Genomic DNA, 23,338 nt, shown 5'->3' with positions numbered 1-23,338 from the left:
AAGTCAATGGGGAGAGGCAAAATGCAAAAATTCTCCCTTTTTGCCTCCTTTTGATGGTCTTTCCAGGTCAGATTTGTCTCTGCTCATTGATATCCTTCTCAGAGGTTGCTGATGGGGTGCAGGATCATATTTGCCATTTAAAACCAGGAAAGGCCCCTGAGAGATCATCTCTGAGAGTCAGGAGATCTGGGTTCTATTCCCAGCCTCTGCCACTTGCCTGCTGAAACCTTGATTAAGTCACTTACCTTACCTTATTATCGAGCAGTGGTATTTACTGAGTGCTAATTATGTGCATATCACCTTACAAAGTGCTTGGGCGACTACAATGCAACAGAATTAGCAAACACGTTTCCTGCCCATAATGTACATATGGTCTTATTTGTTAACCACTTACTATGTACCAACTATTTTACTAAGCGCTGAAGTAGACAATAATAATAATAATAATTGCGATATTTGTTAACTGCTTACTATGTGCCAGGCACCGTATTAAGCACTGGGTTGGATACAAGCAAATCAGGTTGGACACAGTCCCTGTTCCATGGGGGACTCATATTCTCAATCCCCATTTTAGATAATCCTCATTTGATTTATATATTAATTAATCACATTGGACATATTGCCTGTTCATCTTGGGCCTCATAGTCTAAGTAGAGAGAACAGGTATTTTGTCCCCATTTAACAGATGAGAAAACTGTAGCACAAAAAGCAGGGTGACTTACCCAAGGCTACACAAAAGACAAGTGATAGAGTCGGCATTAGAACACAAGTCCTCTGACTCCCAGGCCCATACAATTTCCACTAGGCCATGCCGCTTCTCTATGCCTCAGTTTCCTCTTCCATTAAATAGGGACTAAATACCTGTTCTCCCTCTCCCTTAGACTGCAAGCCCCAGCTGGAGCAGGGACTGTGCCTGTATCTAGGAAAGCAGTGTGATCAAGTGGAAAGAACTTAGGCCTGGGAGTCCAAGGACCTGGGTTCTAATCACAGTTCCACCACTTGTCTGCCTGGTGGCCTTGGGTAAGTAACTTCACTTTACTTCATCATCATTATCATTGGCATGAGAAAAAATAGAAGTAACTTTCTGTGGCTCTGCCACTTGTCTGTTGTGGGACCTCCTCCATGCTTCAGTTTCCTGATCTGTAAACTGGGGATTACATCAATCAATGGTATTTATTAAGTGTTTAACAATTATGGCATTATGATATTTATTAAGGAACTTCTATGTACCTAGCACTGTCCTGAGCATTGGGGTAGATACAAGTTAATCAGGTTGGACACAGTCCCTGGCTCATATAAGGCTCACAGTCTAAGTAGGGGGATGTAGAATTAAACCCATTTTTCCAATGAGGAAACTGAGGCAGAGAGAAATCAAGTAAAAGTAATAATAATTATGGTACTTGTTAAGCGCTTGCCAAGCACTGTTCTAGACACCGGGGTAGATCCAAGTTAATCAGGTTGGACACAGTCCCTGTCCCACATGGGGCTCACACTCTTAATCCCCATTTTACAGATGAGGTAACTGAGGCCCAAAGAAGTGAAGTAACTTGCCCAGGGTCACAGAGTTGGCTAGTGGCAGAGCCAGAACTAGAACCCTAACCCTTGTCTTGGCCCCATAATCCCAGCCCTGTTCCATTATTGACGTTGTCATTGAGTTTATCAAATAGCAAATCTGCTGAGAAATTTGCCTTTAGGCATATGGCATTAGGCAAAGTTTCCCGGCCTGGCCTCGCCAGCTCTGCTTAGAGACTGGTGACCTGTCAGAACCACCGAATAAACACCACCATGTCTCTCCGCCCTGTCTCTCCACCCTGACAGCAGCTGGCACCCTATTAGGTCTGATACACACTATTTGAGGTGTGCCAGGTGAAGGTGATCTTTAGAGCAAATATTCTTCAATTTACCACCTCTCCTACTATAACCCAGCCCACATACTTCACTCCTCTAATGCCAGCTTTCTCACTGTATCTCTCTTCCATCTTGCCACCAAATTCTCACCCACATCCTGCCTTGATTTGGAATGCCCTCCTTCCTCATATCCGACAGCAATCCGACAATCCGATAGGCAATTACTCTCCCCCTTTTCGAAGGCTTACACATCTCCTCCAAGAGGCCTTCCAAGTCCTCTTTTCCTTTTTTCAACTCCTTTCTGTGTTGCTCTGACTAGCCCCCCTATTCATTCCCCCTCCCAGCCACACATCACTTACATACATATGGTAATTTGTGTATTTATATTAATGTCTGTCTCCCCCTGTAGACTGTAGGCTCTTTGTGAGCAGGGAATGTTGCTGTTATATTGTCATATTGTTCTTGCCCAAGTACTTAATACAGTGCCCTGCATACAGTAAGCACTCAATAAACACGCTTGACTGACTCAAAGGTCCTCCCCAGGGCTATTCATTCATTTATTCAATCATATTTATTGAGCGCTTACGTTGTGCTGAGCACTGTACTAAGCACTTGGGAGAGTACAGTTCAACAATAAACAGACACATTCCCTGTCCAGAGTGAGCTTACAGTCTAGCCGGGAGAAGCAAGACTCCCTCTACCCTGTTCCAGTCAGTCCGCCCAGTTTGGAAAGGCCCTGAAGCCAGAGGGCACTCTGGTTTGGCTGGGAGTCTGCCGATGACATGGGGAGTAGAAGAGCCAAATAAGAAATGGGACCGAGTTTACTGTTTCATCAGCCTGGCTGCCAGCTCCGTGGAGTGGAGGCGTAGGGGAGTCTTGTTCCATTTAAAAGTGGAAGATGATCTGGGAAAACAAACCTAGACTTCTCCTGCTAAAGAGGTTTGGTGCTGCTTTGGTATCTTCCCATTATCTTGATGTTAATAGGAAGTGAGTGGATCAGAGGATATTGCTCCCACGTTCCTTCTCAGAGCCAAGTCAAACGGGGCCCAAAAGTTTCCTTCCTACCATTCAGGCCCCCACCAAATGATGGTTTGAAAGTAATAGAAGCAGGGTAGCCTAATGGATAGAGCACAGGCCTGGGAGTCAGAAGGACCTGGTTCTAATCCCAGCTCCACCACTAGTCTGCTGTGTGACCTTAAACAAGTCACTTCACTTCTCTGTGCCTCAGTTGCCTCATTTGTAAAATGGGAATGAAGACTCTGTGCCCTCTGTGGGACAGAGACCTAGTCCTTAAACAACCAAATACCATAATTATTAGTCAATCCTCATTACCTTGTATCTACTCCAGCTCTTAGAACAGTGTCTGGCACATAGTCAGCACTTAATAAATACCATAAAAATAAATGCAATGCCTGTGCCTATTTCTACAGGAATCCCTAAGGAAGGAGCCCCCAAGGATGGGGTCCCCCTTCTCCCTCAAGGGAACCTACCAAAGATGGGCCAATGTGGTTCCCAAGCTTTCTCTTTGTGAACTCCAGGCGTTTCAACTCTGGCTAATACTTCGTCCCTTGGTGGGACGGATACACAGAGAAGCAATTATCAATCTGATTCACATGTTTGTTTTCTTAAAACTTAAAATGTTTAAGGACTGAAATTTCTCCCCCAATTACACCCACATCTTGTCCCTGGCTGAGTTGGAGATACACTCAGCTTGTGATTCCTTCTCTGCCCCCCCAAACAAACCCAAGGGAAGGCAGTAATAATAATAATAATAATGTTGGTATTTGTTAAGCGCTTACTATGTGCCGAGCACTGTTCTAAGCGCTGGGGTAGACATAGGGGAATCAGGTTGTCCCACGTGGGGCTCACAGTCTTAATCCCCATTTTACAGATGAGGGAACTGAGGCACAGAGAAGTTAAGTGACTTGCCCACAGTCACACAGCCAACAAGTGGCAGAGCTGGGATTCGAACTCATGAGCCCTGACTCCAAAGCCCATGCTCTTTCCACTGAGCCACGCTGCTTCTCCAATAGGGACAAAGCTGCCCCCCCACCCCACACAGAGCAGGGAAGAGGGGCCAGGGGAGGCCAAACCAACTCAGACACAAACACAGCAGACACAGCCCAGTTCTGAAACCGTGAGCTCAGAGGCTTGAGTGTAGCTGTCCACAGAGATCTGAATATTATTTCACTCTACTGGCTGGGAGGGGCCCAGACTGACAGGTAAGGGGTCCTGGGGTGAAGGGGCTGGGGAGGGGGTTTGGCCTGCTTGTGAGGTGCCTCCCTCCTGGTTTCTGCCCTGTCCCTGTTCGGTCTGGGCCTGTTACCCTCCCAGATAGACAGGGCTGCCACGTTTAATAAGCCATGGAATGCTGGGACAGCAAAGGTGCCGCCTCTCATACTCACTGTCACCTCCCTTCATTGGGGATGTGGGTTCCTACCACAGGCTCACATCCAGCCCAGAGGGCGCATCTTGTGCATGGGACATTTGGTCCTGGACAGACGTCAACTGGTCAGCGGCCACTCCTTTGAACTTCCCTAGTGGCCTACTGGGAAGAATATGGGCCTGGGAGTCAGAAGACCTGGGTTCTAATCCCAGATCTTCTATGTGTCTGCTGTGTGACTTTAGGCAGATCACTTCACTTCTCTGAGCCTCAGTTACCTCATCTCTAAAATGGGGATTAAGTCCTAGATTGACTCCAAGCTATATAGTATCTTTACAGTGGTCGGCACATAGTAAGTGCTTAACGAGTACCATAAAAAAAGGTTCCCTACACATCTTTCTCCTATTAGTTTGACTAAACAGTCACAGTTTTGCTCTAACACAGGTTTTCTTTACATGGTCTAGAGACTAGAAGTGGCAATGGGAGAATCGGTGAACACCCTTCCCAAATCACACGTCTGTTCTGGCATAAGTGGATTTGGAGGACGTGGTTGATATTGGTCAAAACCACAAAAACGGTCTCTGCCTCCACCTTCCTATATTATACAGGATTTTGTGTTTCTTTGGGATTTTGCAATTTTGGTCATATTTAATACGGTAGAACAATGATGAGTGGCCAGGATATAAAACATTGCATTAGTGATGGGCCGAACAGTGACAGAGGAATTGGCAAAAAAAAAATGCCAGTAATGAGGATTTTTTGAATCATCCACCCACTTTGTTATAAATTCCCACTGAGTCAATGGTTGTTATAACACAATTTTCCCATAATACAAAGTTATTTGAAACTATGACCCCTGCATTAGAGCGGAAATAAATGGACTTGATCAGTTAACCAGTGGTATTTATTGAGCATTTACAGCAGGCAGAGCACTGTATTAAGCACTTGGGAGAGTAAGATAGAGTTGATAGACCTGATCCCTGCACATGAAGAGCTGACAGTAATGGAATCATTGATTTCATTCACTAGGGAGCAGTGAGGCCTAATGGAAGGAGCAATGGCCTGAGATTCAGAGGACTTGGGTTTTAATCTTAACTCTGTCACTTATTTGCAGTGTAATCTGAGGTAAATTAATGAAAATCTCTGTGCCTCAGTTCCCTCACCTGCAAAATGGGTATTGAATGTCTGTTCCCTCTCCCACTTAGCCTTGTGAGCCCGATGTTGGGACAGGGACCTTGTCTGACCAGATTAACTTGAATCTACCCCAGTGCTTAGGACAGTGCTCAGCATGCAGGAGCTCTTAACAAATGCAGTTATCATTATTACTTTCAAGGATTCATATTTCAGCCTCCGAGGTGTTCCTCCTGCTTGAAGACTACTAACCTTTGCTTCCCAGCTGATCCCTTTAATCTTCATTCAAATCTTCGTCCTAACCTCAACGGAGTTAGCATCTAAATCAGCAGCCCAGCATCTCTGCACCAAGGAGAGAATAAACTCATTATGGGCAAAGAATACGTCTGCTAATTCTGCTGTGCTCTCCCAAGCACTAAATACAATGCTATGGACAGAGTAAGTGCTCAATAAATACCACTGATTGACTGATTGATTGAATATTCCCTAGGGCAAACCAGTCCGTGGATTTAACAGTGCCTCATAGCAAGCAACTTGAAATTGCAGCAAACCACATGCCACTGATAATCCACACCTGCTCTCTCTCTCCAGGTGCTATTTATTCATTCTAAGGAATTACTCCCTTTCCTGATTAGAGAATAGTGTTTATTAAGCATTACGGTGTGAAAAGCTCTGTGCTAAGCAGTGGAATAAATACAAGACTATCAGATGAAGAAAGAGCACGGGCAGAGTCAAGAAACCAGAGTTCTAGCCCCAGGTTTTGTCACAGGCCTGCTGGGCAACCTCAGGTAAACCACTGACCCTCTCTGGGCCTCAATTCCTTCATCTGTAAAATAGGGATAAGATTCCTCTTCTCTCTCCCTTTTAGATTGTGAGTACCATGTGGGACAAGGACAGTGTCTGACTTAATTATTTTTACCACCCTCCGTGCTTATTACAGTCAAGCCCTAATAGATTCCATTATGAGCTTATTATGGGCAGGTAACATGTCTACCAACTTGTTTATATTGTGCTCTTCCAAGTGCTTAATAAAGTGCTCTGCACACAGGAAATGCTCAATAAACATGATTGATTAACTGATCTATTATGGGGGCCAAGGAGAGAGTTATAATCCTGCTAAAGATCCTGCAGATTTGAGACTTGATAATTGTAATTGTGGTATTTGTTAAGTGGTATTTGAGTGCTAACTGGAAGTTAGTTTAGGGGAGTACAATGGAAGGAAGGCAGATTCCCTGCCCTGAAGAAACACACTCTGAAAGGAGCAAGTCCATAGTTTAGTGAATACAGCATGGGTCTGGGAGTCAGAAAGTCAGGGGTTCTAATCCTGGCTCCACCACTTCTCTGCTGTGTGACTTTGGGCCAATCACTTCACTTCTCTGGGCCTCAGTTACCTCATCTGTAAAATACAGATTTAGACCTTCAGCACCATATGGGACAGGGACTGTGTCCGACCCAATTTGCTTGTATCCACCCAGTGTTTAGTACAGTGCCTGGCATATAGTAGGCAGTTAACAAATACTAAAATTATTATTATTATTGTTATCCTCCTTGTGCCACCTAGAGGATCCAAGGAGCTTTCAAAAGCCACTGACCCCTTGCCCACATCCTGCCTCTGTCCTGGAACTCCATCCCTCTTCATCAGATCGACTATCACTCTCCCCACTTTGAAAGTCTTTTTAAAATAATATTTCCTTCAAGAAGCCTTCCACAACTAAACCGTCATTTCCTCTTCTCACACTTGGATTTGTACCCCTTCCTCAGCCCCTCAGCACTTATGTATATATCCAAATTTATATTAATCTGTCTCCCCCTCTAAACTGTAAGCTTCTTGTAGATGGGGAATATGTCTACCAACTCTCTTACATTTTACTCTCCCAAAAGCTTAGTTAGTGCTCTGCATATAGTAAGAACTCAATAAATGGGATTGACTGATTAATTCCCAAGCAGAGGCAGAATCACAAGTGTGTTACTTAAGTGGCGACTGCATCTTCCCACATTGTCCCACCAGCCTCCTCTGGACACCTTTGAGTCCCTGAATGCACAACCCCCACCCCACCCCAATATACCTGCCACAGCCACCTCTCCTGGATCACTCATGGCCCAAGACACCTCCCTTGGACACTATCAGTGCCCAGCCCCCCTCTTCTGGACCATTCACGACCCCACCCACCTCCTTTTCATTCATTCATTCGATCATAAATTAAGCTCTTACTGTATGCAGAGCACTGTACTAAGTGCTAAGGAAAGAACAGTACAATAAATGGTGACATTCCCTGCCCACAAGGAACTCACGGTCTAGAGGGGGGTGGAGACAGACATCAATACAAATAAATAAAATTACAGATATATACATAAGTGCTGTGAGGCTGGGAGGAGTTGGGGGAAGAGCAAAGGGAGCAAGTCAGGGTGGCGCAGAAGGGAGTGGGAGATGAGGATAAACGGGGAGGTGAGGACATGGCTCCACCCACCTCCTCTGGTCACCAGCACAGCCCTGGCCCCCTCCCCTGGACCACTCATGGCCCTGCCTGGCCTCACCCACCTCCCCTGGACTACTTAAATCTCCACCCACCTCCCCGGGATCTGGGCCTTACAAAAACACTGCCAAGCCCTATGTAAAAAGCCTAGCATTCTAACCTGTTTTTTGTTGTTTTTTTTTTTTTTAAATGAGACCTATTTGCTCCCTGGCGAAAGGATTCAGACACAAAGTTAATTTGAAAAATATAAAATTTTAATAAAGGCTACATCTCTTAATTACAATAATTATTGTACCAAGTAATTTTCCTTAAATGAAACTCTTTATAATGCATAATTTACAGTATAAGTAGAACAAAATGCCATGGCAAAAGTCATGAGTACAAGACATAATAAAAAGGCATAAAATATATTTATACATTAAACCCCTTTAAAAAAACAAGGGAGAGCTTGAGCCCTCAATATAGGGCAAATCCATGGTGCAAGGACCATGCAGGCACAGGTACTGTACCGAGTCAATTTAAAACACTAGAGATAGTGTATTAATAATCTTTCACCATACAATCAATATATACAGACATATTATACAAGGTAGCAATGGCAAACGGGATGCACAGATTAATTTAACACAACAAAACCCAAACATCAACGTTAGGTCATTTTGGGGGGGGTGAGAGTGCTGCCAAGTATCAACTTCATACACCTTTGGGAATGGGGTGGGTCAATTTTCTAAGCGTCGTGAAGTATTTCTTGGGGGAATCTTGTTAGGGAGAGAGGTGGGATGGGGGGGCGGGGAAGCTTGGGCAGAGGATGTGCTAGCAAGAGGTATGACTAGAACTTCTACAATGAGCCCGGAAGTTTAAACCCCCGGGCTTCACCTGGTGTTTCTGTACAGGATGTTCTAAGTCATCTCTCTCTCTCTCTCTCTCTCTCTCTCACACACACACACATACTTCTAAATTACTAGATACACACACATACCATGATTTAGGTCAACACACATGTGATAGATGATTCAGTTGGCTTTGTCAGGTGTGATATGACTTGCCAGATTTCTCCTCTATTTCTCTCATGGGTGAGGAAAGAGCAGATAACATATAGAAGAGGCAGCCCCTGGTTGTAACCATAAAACCCCTTCCTTATAAGCATGCACGCATACACGCACACACACACACATACACACACACCCAGAAATCCTAGAACAAAGTATACGCTGTTTCCATGTCACGACTACATTGCAACAGCTAACCCTTTAAGACCTTTTTATTACCACTGACAGCAGCATAGGTTAAAAATGCACCAATTTCTAGATGAGTGAATTGAAGGGTACCATTTTTAAAGTTTCTCAAACTTGGAGAAATATGAGGCACAACAGAATTTCTTGTTCAGAAACAAAATTACTCATGCACTTGTACCTTTACCCCAAGTCTGGAGAGAACAAAATTTAATCAAAAACATTCTCTCTCCCCTCTCCATTGTTAAAGCAGCATATCCAAAAAATTGGACTTAAGGGAAATGGTCAGTTCAATAAATATCAGTAAGGATTACTGTGAAGGTAAGCTATACACAGTTTCTCTTAGTCCATGGATTTTTCGATCTGTGGGAAGTCATATATTATGTAAAGTCTCTCTCTCAAACAGGGTCTGCACCTTCAATAGCCAACAGTGGTTATGTTTTTAATAAATAGTTCAGGGGTCTTCACAGAACCCAGCTCATGAATAATGAATGCCATTTTTTCCCCTCTTCTAAGGCTGATTTGGTAAGTCTTCCAAGACTTTTTCTTCTTCATTGGTTCAATTTTCCTTCAAAGTGTTGCATCCAGAACATAGTTTTCACTTAGTTTCCAGTTTTTTCAGACAAAAAAAAAATTTAAAAAATACAACAAAAACTTCAATCGATTCTTTCTACTTTCCCCAGAATCCTTCCTTCGTACATTGGCAGTATTGTGTCATCTTCCCAAATCTCTTCAAAAACAGCTCCGCAATCAAACTCGTCGCTGGCTTTTTTGAAATAATACCTTAAAAAAGGAAAATTGAAATTAGGTGAAATGATGTTCTCCATACATTCTTTATACAGTATGACAACATCAAAACCTAAAATGTCTGAAAAAATCTGCCAGGGTGAGTGAAGGCCTGTAGTCCGGAAGTTCCTGTGGTCAAAGATCACTTCTACCAGCTCTATTATACTGTACACTCAAATACCACTGATTGATTGACCCATCTGGACAGCAGCTGAGACTCCTCCCACAACCCAAAACGGAAAGTGCTTGAACAGGAGCAACTCAGAAACAAGGAATGTTACTGTTTGGACACCTTGGAAAGAATTTCTGCAGACTAACAACACCTTAGAGACTCTGATGAGAGGGATCATCACCACAAGCATTTATCTAGAGGATTTCTTTTTTCCATTTGGTTGATTTGTCTGTTTTGTGGTAGTCGTTAAGTGCTATGTGTCAGTCACTGTTCTAGGCGCTGGGGAAGGTACAAGTCAGGTCAGATGCAATCCCTGCCCCGCAAGGGGCTCTCAGTCTTAAGTGGGAGGGAGAACAGGTATTGAATCCCCATTTTGTAGTTGAGGAATCTGGGGCACAGAGATGTTAAGTGACTTGGTCACACAGCCAGCAATGCAAAGCAATTGGCAGAGCCAGAATTAGAACCCAAGTCCACCGACATGAACCCAGCCCCATGCTCTTTCCACTAGGCTATGCTGCTTCCGAGAAGTGCCCTCATCTAGCACACACAGAAAAGATGGCTACTTTGAGGAAGGTAATTTTAGTGAAGGGTCCCCGTTCTCCCCTTATCAGGCTTCCGGGGGTGGGGTGGGGGGTTTCCAAGGGCTGTGAGCCTCTGCCCGATAGCTGCTGTAAGAAGTTTTCTGGCTTTGCCTCATCTGTCTCATGGCCAGCGAAGGACCCTCACACAGATTCAAGGCGGCGACTCCATTGCTCCATAACTTTTAGTCAATGATAGCCAATGACAGGTTAAAGACCAAGTAACCCAAGGGGAAGGGAAAGAGAAAGAGTGGGGTACAGCTGCCCTTTTTGTGTTTTAGGGGGTTTGCACGCTTAGAGTTGAAAAAAAATCCAAGTTACAATTGGATTTCTCTCCCTTCTTTTAATAAAAGGAGAGGTAAATACTTTGAAGGGAGATAAGGCTATATAAAGAGAAACAGCTGTGTTTAGCCAAGGTACCATGTTTTTAGTATTCCCAGCTGCGTAGAAGCCCCAGAGATCTGCACTCCTACCCCAGGCCCCCCCAATCCCATAACACACACTCTGACTTTAAACTGGGTAGTGATGAGAACAGTGCATTTGGAAGGATGTTTGCTTGCTTCATTCCTTGGTTGGTACTAGAGCCAGCTGCAGAGTCCTTTTCTTGACCATCGCCATCTGCGGCCCCCACCCCATCTCACACCCTTCAGAACTGCAATGGGGCTCAAACGCTGTTGGAACACTGCAGCTTTATTTGCGCAAACACGCTCTGACCTTTTCCATAATTGCAACCTTATTTCGGAGGAGAAGGGAAACTGCATCCTCCCCCACAAGGTCTTCAAACAAGCTGTGTTACCCTCCTTCTCTTGCAGAAACGGGCTTTTCCAGTGAAATATGTTTTACGTGGCAAACTTTGCTTTCTCGGACATCTGGCACAGATATTCTCTGGCAAGTCTGGCATTGCCCTTTTTTTTCCTCTTTTGAACTTTTGCCATGCTCAGATTACCCAACCCCAACTACGTTTCTCTTTCCCATCCCTACTTCTCCATTACTTTATTTTTAATTTGGTTGTTGTCTGAGACCCAGATAAATCCCGATGTAGTGGGGCTATGGCTGGATACATTTTTTTTTTTAAAGCGGGGGGGCTCAGGAATCCTACAACCTTCATCTCTCCATGTGTAGCTGGACACACCACTTGGTCCGTGAAGGCAATGATAAGGGCCTTTGGAGGTGCCCAAGCTTCAGCCTGATCCAATCAATAAAGAATTTGAGAGTGAACCATTTGTGCACGTCTTTGTGCTTTAAATGAAAGGCAAAGGCTTCAAAGACATGCTTATTAAGTGTGCCTTAAAGAGAAATCAATGCCAGATGTCCAGAGAGCCTGGGTTAGCGTCTTCCCTCCAGCCCCTTCCCCTGAAGGTCACCTGCAGTTTCACTCCAAGCCCAGCCAAGAGTCAGGGCTTAGATCAAAATGAATCCCCGGAGGTATACACATTGGTGTAATTAGTTTCACCTTGTGTCTGTTCAAGATAAAAAAAAAATGGAATAAAGGTGCTGGGCAGGGCCCCAAGTTATTCTCCAATTTTGGTGTGTCTCTCTGCCCAGGTGTAAAAAGGGAGAGGAATGGGGAGACAGCTATCCCTGCATGTCAATCACAGGGAACATTTTCTCAGAGTAATTACTCTCTGATGAGGCATAAATCCACTCGAAGAGGATTTCTGAAGGATTTGGGAGGCTCCTGCTTATGAAGCTGATCTTCCCTCGCTCCAGGAGAGGGAGGGAAAGTAGAATGCATGTCCCGACCTGCAGTGGCCCCCAGTGACAGGAGCCTGACACAACCAGATTCCCAAGGGTCCCATCTCTGTCCCGTCCCGGACCAGAGGAGGAGAGCGGTGAAAACCTGCCGATTAATGATAACAATAATAATGTTGGTATTTGTTAAGCACTTACTATGTGCCAAGCACTGTTCTAAGCGCTGGGTAGATACAAGGTCATCAGGTTGTCTCACGTGGGGCTCACAGTCTTAATTCCCATTTTACAGATGAGGTAACTGAGGCCCAGAGAAGTTAATTGACTTGCCCAAAGTAACACAGCTGACAAGTGGCAGAGCCAGGATTAGAACCCACCACTTCTGACTCCCAAGCCCGTGCTCGTTCCACTAAGCCATGCTGCTTCTTATATTAAGATGCCCTTGGAGCCTGAAGGAGGCTGCTGGCATTCCGCAATCACACACTGGCTTCTCCCATCCCAGGAGACCGTCCTGCGATTTTCAGGTGGGCTCATTATGAGTCTGCTCTGAATGCTGGATAGGATCTTTCTTGGGAAAGAGAGCCAAGTCCAGCGGGGAGTGGATATAGGATCCTCTCATATACCCCTGATTCTCCCAGGAGAAGTGCCAGAGTTCATGCAAGTTGCCCTCTTCTCCACCACCCCTAGATTGAATGAGTGCTGGGAGTCAAAGGAAGAAAGTGCACAACAAAGCCCCTGAAATTCAGGGAGTGCCGAGATGCTGCCCAAACCTTAGTGGACCTAGCAGTATCCTCCTCTATCTTCTTTAAAAGATGCTCTGAACCACCTAACCCACCGATCAGAACGTGGCGGTTCCCTGGATAATCCAGGAGACAGAAAGGAAGAGGACAGGGTACCCTGAATTAGCTGGAAAATGTCCTTCCCCTTTCTCAGCACATCACCATATTTCAATAGCTGAAACACAACAGCTGAAACCCTCCCCAAAACAGGGTGGAGCTGAGGAGTGTCCCATGGGCCAGAACTGCTGTTTCTTCAAAGCTCAAAGGGGAGATGGTCAGAGGATCCAGCCAAAATGCCCACGTTCTCCACATGCCTTTTAACACCTCCGTCATGGCTGCGTTGCTTCTGTCGGAAGGGAAGGAAGCCCAAGTACCCCAAAATGGCAAATAAAGCCAGTTCAGACACTCTCAAAAGGTACTTTTGAGGTTTTTCCCTCCCCACCCACTTGCCTCTCAAGATTTTGGCCCTTGGTCCTAAGCAAACAAACCCAGAGAAGAAAGAAGCCACACGGTGCTTACCTATAATTTCCCTTTTTGCTCAGCTGCTCTTTAAAGTGGCCAAGTGTCAGACTCTGAGCCTTCAGCATCCTCCTGTATGGAATTTCTTCTCCACAGAAAAAATAAGTGACCACCAGCTCGCTGGGATGAGGGGTGTGGACACCTGCCAGTTTCTTTGGCTCTTTGTGACTGAAATAAGATGAAAGGCAACAGGTTCAGAGTGGCACAGTCAATGGGTGTTTCAAACCAAGGCCATAAACAACTAGTTAGGCTGCCAGGGTGTCATCCTCCTCCCCAAACATTTCAGGTCACCATTACTGGGACGAGGACCAGATTGGGTCTGCTTCCTACGGACGCTCTTCCCACCTGCACCCTCACAGGACTTCCCCACATCTGGGGAAGTGTGAATTGCACAGAATTAAACATTCCCTCCGATTTATGTGGAGATGGTGGAAGGGCAGTGGGGGTGGGGGGATATGAGTGGAAGGGGGGTGGGGAGAGAGAGAGAGTCAGTGGTGCAGGGGCAGAGAGGGAGGGAGAAAAGATGGGAGGGAGGAAAGCTTGAGCCAAGCTCCAAATAGCCCTGCTAGAGAACCAAATCTTTCCCAAGTGAAAAATCAGTCAGAATCGGGCATCGAGAAGCAATGTGGCCCAGGGGAAAGAGCACAGTACTGGGAGTCAGGAGACCTGACCTCTAATCCTAGCTCCACCATCTCTTTGCAGCATGATCTGGAGCAAGTCACTTCTCTGGGCCTTTGTTTCCTCAACTGTACAATGGGAATTCAATACTCGCTCTCCCTCACTCTTAGACTGTGAGCCCTGTGGGGGAGAGCGACTCTGTCGGACAGATTGTATCATCAATCTCAGGGATTAGGGAAGTGACAGTGAGCGCTAAACAAATAGCACAGTGATTATGATGATTACTGGGGTGGACCAGCGCAAGTGGCCAATAAAACGACCTGACAAGGATAAGGGGGTGGGATAGGGGTGGTATGGGATCCTCGAGGAAACAGAAAAACAAGAGAGTAGCAAACGGCTCTGAGCGCAATCCAAAACCTCTTCTGAGACCGTGGCTCCTCAGCATGTCAGGAGGCCACCAAGTGTTTGTCCACAGTAATTTCATCCTCCTAATTTGCTCTAAGTCTTTGTGGAGGGGTTTCAGAAACAAAGCTGCCGGCTTAGACAGCTGGCGGACTTAAGGTCAACCAATTAAAAATGAAAGGCTCCAGTCAGGTGGTTTAGTCAAGACTTCAAACATAGCCTCTTCATCTTGAAGAGTGAGTGGAGAAAGAAAACTTTAATTATTTAGGCCAGTTTAGACCTCTGTTGGCAGATTTCTTGTAAAAAAAAGAACCATCCGGGAATGAGACTAATCGTCTTTGTCCACTTGACGGGAATGTAAGTTCGAGAGAAGAATTTGTGTGTATTTGGGCGGGTAGGGGGAGTGCCTTGGACGCTGTTTACACTGCAGCACCCCCGTTAATAACCCAGATTGTTAAAGCAACACCGACAGCCCATGCCAATGAATTACAAGACAAAACCCTCATTGAGAAGAGGGAGAGTAATGCTGGAGGAATATATACACTCACTCTTCTGGGACAAGGCCAGTGCTGTAAAAGGGCAGGACTCCCCCATCAGCCCCGAGGCAGTGGCTTCGATCCCTCTGCTGATTCGATGAGCAGCACCTGGGAGGAGACACACACACACACACACGCATGCATAGAGTCCATTAGGCACCGTTTCCTCAACAAGCAGTCTGCCAGTCTGTGCCCTGGAACAAGTTGGTAAGAGCAGACAACTCTCCCACCCTGGAACACTGGGTCAGCAACCGTCCTTCCTGAGGGGCCCAGCTAAGGTGACACAAGGGATGGAGCATCACCACCAATAAAAGGTAGGGGTGTATAAAGGGTCTCCAACAGTTTAGAACCAAAGGAAAGAAGCCAGAAGGGTCCCAGGGGTGTGCTCAGTGTGGGCAGGGAATGTATGTTATACTGTACTCTCCCAAGCATTTAGTACCCAGTAAGCACTTAATAAATATGATTGACTGAAGCAGGCAGCCCAGGATGCACAAATATGGATGCTCTCATTCTTTGACAAGAAGGATCATTGGGTGGGGGGGGGTGGGGGGGCGCTGCATGGGGGGGGAAGAACTTCCCTCCTCCCCGCTGTCTCCCATTGGGGTCTCGCCCAACCTACCCTGGTGTTGGGCGTTCTCCAGGGAAGGGGAATCACACAGTGCCCCAGCTGGGGCCTGCTGGACTTGACTTGGCTAGTAAGAAATAGCTGAGGCTCAGGGTCCCTGCTTCCCGATGACTCTACAGTCTGCTGCCATATCCCCAGACTCCTCTCTGGCTGAAGGCAGCCAAGCAGGGATGACAACTGGGACCCGCTCAATCCTCCCTCTCCACTTACCGTTGGGGCTTCTGGGGCTTGGACACTTCAGCCAGCCTGCGACACGCCTCCTCCAGCTGGGCCAGGGTGTTGGGTGGCGTCAGCGGTGGCATGGCGGGATCCTGGACGAAGGGGTGGGCTGGCTGGGCCATACGGGGGTGTGTCCCGCTGCCTCCCCACAGGTGGTGGCGAGCAGCCCGGTCACTGGCAGTGCTGCGGGCAGTCTCTGCCAGGTGTGCTTTCTTTGTGCTTTGGGCACTGGGACAGAGACAGACAGAGAGAGAGAAAGACAGACAAAGAGAGAGGAAACAGACAGAGACAAAGAGAGAGACAGAAAGAGGCAGGGAGAGAGAGACACAAAGAGAGTGCGCAGATATTCACAGGGAGAAAGAAACTCAGTGAGCGAACTTATTCTCCCCAGTGGAGAAACAAACCAAGCCCGCCCCTCAATCAAAGAGATCTCCAAAGCAAGTATTTTTGCGGCTGGAACAGCCTGGGTTTTGAACAACTGAGGGGCAGGGGAAAGAAGTCTCATTTGTCCTGAGCCTTTGGCAAAAACAGACCCACCAACACCCCCACCAGCTCAGTGTACCTGTGGGGCTTGTGCTTGTTCTGCTTCTCGCTCTCCAGCATCCACTGCCAGACATTCTGGGACCTGTCGGCTTCATCCGCCGGAAGCGGGGGCATTCCCGGGGCAAGGGGCAGGCCCCCTCCATCCCCAGCTGCCGGGGCCGGGCCTGGTTCGGATGTCTTGCCGGGCCGCTTGTTCATGGTGTTGCCTCTGCTGACTCTGTGAGGAGGATGGACAGCAGCCCCCAGGACCCAGAGATCCAGTTAGCTTTCGCTGTCAGGGACGGGGAGAGGGGGCCCCCTCCCCATCCTGCCCTCCAAGGACCCGTCCCCACCCGAAAACACCAAAGCTTCCAACGGAAGCTGGAGAGTTTCTCTGGTGGCTCAGACTACTCTTCCCCAGTTCTTCAGTTCCGTAAGTTCTCGTATTAGGGGGATTAGGGGTATTAGGGTCGGGGGTGGAGTGGGGAGGGGGACCCCCCTGGTCACTTACCCTAACTGCTCTCCAGGAACCAGCGGCAGCTCCGTTCCCTTGGCGGGGCTCTTGCACTTGGCATAGCAGTAATAATCAGCACCACCTGCCCGGTAGCCCTGGACACGCTGAGCCGCCTCAGCCTCGATCTGCTCCTTCGTCTTGGGGACGGTGTGGTGGTGGATGTAGTGGTGGTGGACGTGCTTGGTGGTCTGCTTGGTCACGAACCCCTTGCCCCCGAGCGCGCAGCTGGCGGACGAGACTGACGGCGGCTTACCCCGCCCCGGGAGGTGGTGGGGATCGGGGGAGCGGGAGCGGGGGCTGTAACGGCCCACCCCGGGGGACTGACAGCCAGGGGTCTTCAGCACGCGTGACAGGTGGTCGTCCAAGATTGCCTGGGGGTCCTCTTCATAGCGGCCGGCGGGGAGGAGGGAGAGTGGGTGCTGGGAATGGGAGGCGGCTCCCAGGTCCCGGCTGAGCTGAGTGCCACTGGGCAACTCTGAGCCCTCCTTCTCTTCATCCTGGAAGGTGCATCGCCAGATGGCAATAGGGTGGGGATGGGGGGGAGGGGGTGGGGGAAGGGGAGCAAGGGGAAGGAGGAAAGGGTAGAGGAGGGTAGACAGAATTAACAGTGGCACAAGACAGTCCAGACCCACCCCCGCCCAGGGGAGCACAACCCCTCGGCCCAACGTGCCCCCCGAAATGGGGCATGGGGGAGCCCCACCGCCCTCTGCATTTGCAGGGCTGGCCAGGATTGGGGTAAGCAATCACCCTACCTCCTTGATCTGCTGCAACCTGGCTTCCAGGCTGTTCATGCTCTCCTGCTCCAGCTTCAGCTTCTCCAGGCGGGAGATCAGCTTGGCAGCAAAGATAGCCGGTTCCACGGGGATCATCTCCTTAGGAAGACGGTGGGTTCTCTGAAGGGTGCGGGGGAGAGAGCGGACAAGCCACGGTCAGCGGGCTGAGCGCGCGGTGGCAGCGGGCCGTCCCCAGCCTTGCTCCGCTCGTGGCGTCTCCATGTTTGGATGTAGAGACTATCGCCAAGATGCCCGAGCTGCTCGGGACTTTTATGAGCGGGTGCTGGGGGCTCACAGAGTGGCATTCTCTCCACTGGCGTTTGCCTTTGGCAGAAGCAGTTGGTCTCACTCTGAGGAGCCCTGCTTGCTCTCTCTGTAGTACAACCAGCCCATCAGTAGCTACTCTGAAGTAGAAAATCTTCAAAGACTGTTGTCAAACATCAAAAAAGAGAGAGAGAGAAAGGGAGAGAGAGAAAGAGAGGGAAAGAGGCAGCAGCCCCTGTGAGGTGGGAGGGGAAGAGACCAACTCCAGGAATAAGAAGTGGAGAATAAACAGAAAGGAGTTGGAAATTACAAAAATAAGACTTGGAGGGAAGTGGGGGGTCGGGGGGGGGCGATGAGGGAGAAAGAGAAGGAAGAAAAAAAAAAAAAAAAGAAGTCAAACGGCTCCAGATCAGAGAAGAAGTGGTAATTTATTTCCAGGCTGCACACTGGGCATCTTTGAGGTAGTGTTGTCTCAACAGTGTCCTAGAGAGCTCTCCCCCCCTCCCCGCCACCACCCTCCAAAGCTCTTTGTACAGAAAATGAAGAAAGCTGCTGCAGGCGAGTAGCAGAACACTGCTGAGTTTGGCTGCCTGAAGCTGATCTATCAAGGGAAAAGGGAACATCTCTCCAAATCAAGAAGAGCATATAAAAAAAAGGCACAGCCTACTCCTGCCAAAAGCAGCAAACATGGAGTCCACCCACCACAGAGCGAGCAAGCTCTCTTCCTGTCATCTTCCCCCCACCCTCTCACCCTCCCACCTGCCCCCTGCCCCCTCAGCCCTTCTCCCTTGGTCTCTCCCACTCTCTCTCTCTTTTTGAAGCAGACAACCAAACTGACACGGCCAGGATCGGTCCTAGCAGCTGAGGCAGGCCTCGCTACAGCAACCGCTTAGCTCCAGAAATGATGTGAGGGAAGAAAGAGGCTACTCTGTTGGAAATTGTCATCCTTACACAAACTGGCTCTATTCAGTCCCTGATCAAAGCACTGCCTTATGGAACAAGTCGATTTGCACACCCCAGGACAAAATAATCTAATTTACAAGCCAGAACTACAGAACTTTGCTCTATATAAACACACGCACCCCCGGAAGGAAGAGTCTTGCTGCTTGGGACCGTCAGGAAAGGAATCTTAGTATGTTCATTTTAAAGACCAGATAAGTTTGTACTTGTCTCGGTAAACACTTTTCAGAGAGCGGCTCATTCCAGCCACAATCCCTACGGTCAGGGCAGCATTGGAATTAGCAATTCAATGTGTTAATTTTCGAAAAGCAACAGAACAAGCCCAACTGGATTCCCTGTAGCCACCCGAAAGTTCGTGCTGTAAAGGAGCCCTCCTTCCTGCCTGAGAAACATGTTTCCGTGGCCAATAGTCGCTGGCCTGAGAGTCTTGAGGCAAAAGGGTCTCTGAAGGGCAGAATTGGAACGGACAGGAGAGGGGGTCGAGCGGAAGAAAGGAAAAGCTGGTTTGGCTCGCAATTCCAAGCCAAAGGCATAAAGAAACAAGATAGGGCAGGTTTCCCTTCACAACTGGTTTGGGTCAGATCCAGTCACCCGAGTCCTCTGAGTTTCCAAGAATCCCACCCCCTGGCATTCTCGATCCCATGGTTGGGACTTGTTAAAGGAGCTGGATGCTAATTTCTCCCCTGTAGGACCAGCAAAAGGACAACCAGGCTCCTCAGTCTCCTCTGTGGCAATCGCCACATTTTCCCTCCTTTTTGGTACAGAAAAGGGCTCCAGCTGTGTTCACACAAGAGACCACGGTGGCACCATCTCAGTCCCCACTAAAGCTCCACCCTCCTACCCAAGTCGCACCTACTGTGAAGCCCCACCCCCTCAAACTTCTAGAGGGAGAAGCTGGTACACCAGATCTCACAGTGCCCACTCGACTGAGAGAGCTCTCGGGGGTGGTAGAAGTAGGGGCGGAGGGCAGGTAGGTGATGGTGATTCGGAGAACAGGCTTCCTTTAAAGCATGAGATAATCTCTTCAGTTTGGATGTCGTGTCCCCCCCCCCCCCCCCGTCACATTTCCTCTTTCTCCAAGTTACTCACCGGAAAATGAGGTAGAGAAACCTGCCCATTGGCCTTCACGCTCCGATGCATTTCCCTCTGAAGCTGCTTCTTGCTCCCGACTCTGTAAGGGGGGACGCCATCCCTGCAAGTTAGGGGGACACAGTCATGGGGTTACCCCAAACAGCCAAATTATGGACACTAGGAGGATGACACCTTCATTTTACACAATGTTTTTATTCCAGACGTGCTCTCACATTTATCATCTCACTTTTTAAAAAAATATTTGTTAAGCACTTAGTATGTGTCAGGCACTTCATTAAGCGGCTGGGGTAGATACAAAGTTGTCAGGTTGGACCAAATCCCTGTCCCTTATGGGGTTGACAGTCTTGATCCCCATTTCATACATGAGGTAACTGAAGCACAGGTCCTGACTCCCAGGCCCGTGCTCTTTCCACGAGGCCATGCTGCTTCCTCACTTGTCCTGTGAGGTAGGGAAAGGCAGGTGCTTTTATCCCCATTTTACAGATCAGGAAACTAAGGCCCAGACAGAGGAAGTTCACTCATCCAACATGGCAAAGCAGGCAAGTAGTGTGGTCTAGAGGAAAGAGCAAGGGCCTGGGAGCTGAATGACGTGGGTTTTTTATCTCAGTTCCACTAGATGTCTGCTGGATGATCTTGAGCAAGTCACTTAACTTCTCTGCACCTCAATTATCTCATCTGTAAAATGGGGATTAAGATTGTGAGCCCCACGAGCGACATGGACTATATCCAACCTTTATTAGCTTGTATCTACCCCAGGACTTAAAACGCTGCCTGGCACAGAGTAAGGAAAAAGAGGTGGACCTGGGAATAGACCCCAGGTCCTCAGATTTCAAGATCTACACTCTTTCCACTTCACCTCGCTGCCTCTGGCACATTTCCCATATGTGGCCCTGCACACCTAGATGATTCCTTTTTCCCAAGGAAAATTCCCCTGAGTTAGAAAAGTCCACCGAAAGGGACTTTGGGAGATCAGCTGGTCTGTCACTCGGTTTCTGAGATGCTCATTTCTCTGGGAACATGAATTTCATGAAGTGCTCTGGTGATAATGTGGTGGCAGAATTAGGGAATATTCTCTGGGACACATACATCTGTCTGGACGAGGCACTGGAAGAAATGGCTGTGAGCATGTGGGTGCTGGAGGATTCGGACCATGGTAGGACTGGCCAGGGGCGGGGGGGAGATGAGGGGTAGGAAGTGAGGTAGGTACAAAGTTTTCTGCAAGAACCCAACCTCCGTTTTCAAGGAGACTGAAGTGTCTTTTTTGAAATCAGGCAGTGGGTTCAGAACTAGGTGATGGGCAGAAATTCTGGAACAGTATTCTAGATGTGGTCCCCTGCCACACCTAAACCAGTCTGCAAAAGGGAGCCCATCCCAATTTTCATAGCCTCCAGCAGGAGATTCCCCATATAACCCATCTCTATCACCTCTTCCACTGCCCAATCGGATGGCAACATTTATTAACCAAGGTGCTCGGCAGCATCAGGGAAAAAGTTGGATGGGTAAATTAGGACTTTGGGAATCAGTGTGGGCTAGGATGATTGATGATGATGACTGTGATATTTGTTTAGCACTGACAGGTCCCATGCATGGGGCTCACACGCTAAGTAGAAGGGAGCACAGGTACTAAATCTCCATTTTGCTGATGAAAAAACCGAAGCACAGAGAAGCGAAGTGACTTGCCCAAGGTCCCACAGCAGACAAGTGAAGGAGCTGGGATTAGGATGTCTGGCTCCTAGGACTGTGCTTTATGTGACCTTGTAACTATCCTACGGTTTAGAACAGTGCTCGTCACATAGTAAGTGCTTTATATATACCAAAAAAAAAAAAAGGCAAGTAGGGGGACTCGAGTCTCTAGACTAAGTTCATTAAGGGAAGGAAACATGTCTACTAATTTTGTTGCACCGTTCACTCCCAACCACTTTAAATACAGTTGTTTGCCCATAGTAAGTGTTCAATAAATCTCATTAACATCACTGACAGTCAAACCAGAGTGGACAAACAAAAATCCAAGATTAAAAAGCACCTCCAGTCCTGCCTCCTGGGATAGGTGCACTAGTCTGGGCCTCTCAAGTCTTGCGTTCTCATCAAATCAATCAATCAATCAATAGCATTCCTTGACCACCCACTGCTTGCGTTGTACAAGATGCTTACCAGTTACAACAATGCCTGCTCTTGAGGAGCTTACACTCTTAATGGGGAAGATTGGCACAAAATGAAATATCATTAGGAAGAAGAAAACAGAAAGAGGAATCGATCAACAGTATACAATGAGGACCATTGTGCAGAACACTGAACTAAGTGCTTGGGAGAGTACCACAGATTTAGTGGTACTATTGGTATTTGATAAGCACTTATGTGCCAGGCACTATACTAAACACTGGGGTAGTTACAAGCTAAACGGGTTGGACACCGTCCCTGTCCCACATGGGGCTCACAGTCTTAATCTCCATTTTAAAGATGATGTAATTGAGCACAGAGAAGTACAATGACTTGCCCAAGGTCAGACAGACAAGTGGCACAGCGAGGACTAGAACCGAGGTCCTTCTGACTCCTAGGCCCATGCTTTACCCACTAGGCCATGCTCTCGCCACTAGGCTCTACAGTAGATATAATCCCTGTCTTCATGGATTTTATAATCTAGGGAGTTGGGTGAATAATGATTTATAAAAGCTATGTAATGGATAGGGCAGAGTTTTCCTGCTTTGCCCTTGGGGCATGTTTAACTGGAGACAATCTTCAGGTGTGGAAGGGACAGGGAAAGGTGAGAACTCCATATGATTTTCCAGACAAACCTACGAGCACAAATATAAATGAACAGCTGTACAAACGTATAAAGATGATGTTACTTCTGTCCTGTTCCCTTACCTTCCTCCCAAAACGTTCCTCATAGGGATGTTGACTATAAGCTATTTGGGTGCAGGGATTTACAATAACAACAACAGCAATAATAATAATATTAAATAAGAATAATAATTAAAAACATGTACTGTATATCAAGCACTGTACTGAATGCAGGATACTCAGGTTGGATACAGTCCCTGTCCCACACAGAGCTCACAGTCTAAAGGGGAAGGAGGACAGTTATTGAATTCCCATTTTACAGATGAGAAAACTGAGGAACAGAAAAGCTAAATGACTTGCCCAAGGTTGCACAACAGGCAACAAGCAAGTGGTAGAGCTCAGGTCCTCTCAATCCCAGATCGCTGCTCTGTGTCTTCTAAC

General features: G+C 47.6%; 1 protein-coding gene across 3 annotated transcripts in view; it reads right to left on the bottom strand.

Moving 5' to 3' along the window:
• Nucleotides 1-8,068: 8,068 nt before the first annotated feature.
• AXIN2 (axin 2) overlaps nt 8,069-23,338 on the bottom strand; it is a 35,082-nt gene continuing 19,812 nt past the window's right edge. For all 3 annotated transcript variants that reach the window (XM_029080122.2, XM_039914198.1, XM_029080121.2), the window contains exons 4-11: nt 20,114-20,216; nt 17,780-17,920; nt 17,025-17,524; nt 16,554-16,751; nt 15,983-16,219; nt 15,160-15,255; nt 13,592-13,759; nt 8,069-9,851 (exon numbers count right to left, since the gene is read on the bottom strand). In XM_029080122.2, coding sequence (XP_028935955.1) covers nt 9,725-9,851; nt 13,592-13,759; nt 15,160-15,255; nt 15,983-16,219; nt 16,554-16,751; nt 17,025-17,524; nt 17,780-17,920; nt 20,114-20,216 — 1,570 coding nt within the window. In that variant the 3' untranslated portion in view covers nt 8,069-9,724. The remainder of the gene's footprint in view (nt 9,852-13,591; nt 13,760-15,159; nt 15,256-15,982; nt 16,220-16,553; nt 16,752-17,024; nt 17,525-17,779; nt 17,921-20,113; nt 20,217-23,338) is intronic.

Source organism: Ornithorhynchus anatinus, chromosome 15, assembly GCF_004115215.2.
Source record: "Ornithorhynchus anatinus isolate Pmale09 chromosome 15, mOrnAna1.pri.v4, whole genome shotgun sequence".
Lineage (NCBI taxonomy): Eukaryota > Metazoa > Chordata > Mammalia > Monotremata > Ornithorhynchidae > Ornithorhynchus > Ornithorhynchus anatinus.
This window is presented reverse-complemented; position numbering and strand designations above follow the sequence as displayed.